Raw genomic sequence first — 3,503 nt, forward strand, 5'->3', positions numbered from 1 at the left:
GGATTTTCTTTGCCACCACAAGTTCGCGATCAAGACGATTCGGATCACACGAGATGTCACATACACCGACTGGGACTTGCAGCTTCTGCTTTCTGCGTGTCCCCAGATACACGCTATCTATCTAGGTGATGCAGAATCGCACTCATTCGTCATTCAACTTGTAGGAGACTCTTCTCCGCGCAGAAAATCGCCTTTGCGCTACATACGCGACAGGTTCCGGGCAATTGTTCATTCGCAACAGACCGCATCCTCATTTTCTGCAGGCGGTGCGACTCTTCCTGCTGACATGTCCACCATAAGGACGATGGTCTGGACCCCAGTGTCGATAGGCTACGACAACGTCACCCCCTGGTTAGTTGCGCGGGGGTGTCGTCCCCGAAACATGACGCTCGTTTTCTCGCCTTGGCATTGGAATTTTGATACTTCTATCCACGAGACCCTCATTGCTGCAGGAACAGCGTTGGATCATCTTTCGCTATTTATCTATGATTTTTGCAAGATAACACCTGAATTCTCTCGCATTCCAGCAAACCCCAAAATATCGACGTTGTGTATTCGTTTGGTGAACAGCGACTCCTCCATTGGGTATTCCCGTGTCGCACCATTTGTCAATCTGCCTGCCCTATGCGAGGTACTCCAGAGTATTGGGACTAAGCATACCAAGCTGCAGCAGTTACTATTGGGCTTCGAGCTTGATCAGCCATGTCTGGATACCGACTGGTCGGAGACGGACGCCCTCCTTGCTCGCATTCTTATATTCCGCCCGCACCTTGCTGTCACAATCCGCGTTTCCCCTCATAGCAAGCGAAATGATGGACATGAGTGGATGGGGTCCTTCGTGAGAGCGATGCTCGACGGTCTGTCGCGTTCGCTGGCGACGGCAGGCCGTGTGACCCTGGTATGGGCCTTCCATCGTAGTCAGCTTCTTGACTCGTAATCTTGTAGGGGTGGGATCTAGGTGCTGGATGATATTAGAGTGTTCTCGGTGCATCTTTAGACAAGTTATTTTGTTGTTTCCGTTACTGATATGTCCCTTAGAGGAGTTTCAATAGAATATGTGGTTGCCCAAGTCCCTCTTGTACTTGGCTGCACGTGGGACTGTGACGTCACAAGGGTCTTGTCGAGTTCACCTTCCGCTTTGATCTGCCACCAGCTCTCTACCACATTAGCTTCGCAATGGACTCGGAGGATGAGAGAGAATACGATGAAGTGATGAGACGGAAACACTGGTTTCGTGAGCGTTGCTCAACTTTTTGTTCTCGACTCACGTCCATGTCCTTCGGCATTCCATCAATTAGCCCGGCAATCTACTGTGGAATTATGGCTTCATGAAAGGGAGGGGTCCAAGGCGAAGATACAGATGTCCCATGGGACTGAGGAGCTTAATGAAGGAGATGATTCCGATAACATTTGGCTCGATATATGTACTACCTGGCGAACCAGGCGCTTCTTTTCCACATTTCGCGGCTTCTACGAGGCGAATTTCCCGATTGCATTTGGAAAGTGATTTGCTGATGAAAGACTTATGAATAACTTGTCAGGGTTCCTTGGACCTTACTGGCCGCACCGAAAGACGCTGGAACTCGTTAAAACCCAGGATGACATCATCTCTGCAAGATCTTGACACGCTCAAGCGACATGCCACCAGAGTAACGTCAGTGATTGAAATCCCAATGCCTGGAAGAGATAGAGAGCCGTTTAAAGTTGACCAAGTCGAATACCGGTTCAATCCCGAATCATTGGCAATGGACATCATGAAGAAATACAGGATCAGCAGTAGTTCACTATTAGATGAGATATTCTCCTCAGCAGGTCAGTACATGATTGAATTTAAGCGGTATCCTGTAACTCTCATTTCGTGCGTAGAGGAGGTGAAAGAGCTACTTTCATCAAAATCACCGCCCATCTTTCAGGAACTATTCTTACTGGATCTTCCACCTGAGATAATCCACCGCATAATGGAGGTCGGAGAAGTTGAAGTTGCGCGTTTTCTTGGGGCCACTTGTCAAGCTTTGTATGATATATCACAGCCACACAAATACAAGGTCTGTCGTCAAAAAAAATGCATCTCGTCTGTACACTAAAAATGTATCGAAATCTCGCCCTAAAATTCGTGCCTGAATTGGGGAGCCTCGGTGTCGGTGCTGATGATAAAACTCGCAGAGAATATGCAGCAATATCTGCATTCGCATCTCCTTTCAATGCGGCAGGAGCTATTACAGGATTTCATGTTTCTCCTCTCCCGCACAGACATTATACGACGCATTAGGAACCTCTCGCTGGTTATTCAATGGAGTTCCAGCAAGTTGGCCATGGCAGGTCTTAACGCCGACAACCATGATGACGCTCATGTCACATTCTTCGCGCCCATCTGGAAAAGTTTTGAGTCCGTTCTAGCACATGCCTCAGACATTGTTGACTTGCACCTCTCCACGACTGTCTCTCGCCAGATGCTGTTGGCCATGGCAGCGATGACAGATCTTTGTACACTGAAGTTTGTGGATTGTCACTTGTCGACACGATCCCAGACTCGTTTGCCTCGACTGGCTTCCGTGATCAATGCTTCGTTCATGTTCACTTCCGACGACGACGACGATGCAGACATTATTCTACTCCTAGTCGCTTTGCTGCCCAATCTTCGCATTTTATATGTGAACGGAACGTCCAGGAAGCCTTTCCGAATGCATCACATTGGTTCCGAAACACGAGACAAATCCCCTCGACGAATTGAACGTATTCACCTAGCACATATCGCGCATGACCAACTACCTGTGCTGGGTCTCTGGATTCGCCGAATTGCCGAGGTTAACGGTGGACGATCTTGCCTCACACATTTCAAGTCACAGGTAGCTTCCGGATTAGACAGGGATGAATTGTTCGATTTGGTATCCGCCCTCCGGAGTTCCCCCATGGTCGCGCTGATTCTTGACGGCTTGGCCTATGTAGGACAGGATTGATTCGCCCGCGTATCTCGTGCCTTTCCGAACCTGCGCTCGCTGACGTTTTTCCGCCGCAAAAATATCCTACAACGGCGTTGTAGACCTAGTAGGAGGCCGGAGCCGTCCTGGAAGTATGCGACATATCTCTCCATTTTCACAAATTTGCAGCACTTCATGTGGAACCTTGACACCATGCCTGACTGTGTGTATAGTTCTCGCTTTCTCCTCCTCATGGAGAACGGGTATTCGACTGAAACTTGGTCGTCCGTATTCGAGTCTGCGGACGACGAATGTTTTGTCGAATGGGATTGTCTTGCTCGACCCTTCGCGGCTTACTGTGCAACGCTCCGATCTCTGAGTTCGCAATATCGGATGTAGCGGCGATCCATCACTCTTCCATCTCAAGGGATGACAAAGGAAAGGTTACGGTTGACGCCCTCAATATGAATGCCGAATGCTCGCTACCAACCCAACTATCTTTTCAGGTAACAGCCCGTGGGCGGTGGATGTATCGAGATCATAGCAACGGTGGAATGTTTACTTCTTTCAAGTCCTGAGGGCAGC

General features: G+C 49.1%; 2 protein-coding genes across 2 annotated transcripts; both read left to right on the forward strand.

The window, feature by feature from the left end:
* Window positions 1-286: 286 nt before the first annotated feature.
* On the forward strand, window positions 287-937 carry FIBRA_06463 (uncharacterized protein; the record flags this gene model as incomplete). The annotated part of the gene is made up of 1 exon (XM_012328185.1): window positions 287-937. The coding sequence occupies one exon, from the start codon at window positions 287-289 to the stop codon at window positions 935-937; it is 651 nt and encodes a 216-aa protein (XP_012183575.1).
* Window positions 938-1,598: 661 nt separating this feature from the next.
* On the forward strand, window positions 1,599-2,957 carry FIBRA_06464 (uncharacterized protein; the record flags this gene model as incomplete). Its single annotated transcript, XM_012328186.1, has 3 exons — window positions 1,599-1,812; window positions 1,867-2,045; window positions 2,211-2,957. The coding sequence occupies 3 exons, from the start codon at window positions 1,599-1,601 to the stop codon at window positions 2,955-2,957; spliced, it is 1,140 nt and encodes a 379-aa protein (XP_012183576.1).
* Window positions 2,958-3,503: the final 546 nt, after the last annotated feature.

This window comes from Fibroporia radiculosa (assembly GCF_000313525.1).
Source record: "Fibroporia radiculosa TFFH 294 genomic supercontigs, scaffold7719, whole genome shotgun sequence".
Taxonomy (NCBI): Eukaryota; Fungi; Basidiomycota; class Agaricomycetes; order Polyporales; family Fibroporiaceae; genus Fibroporia; species Fibroporia radiculosa.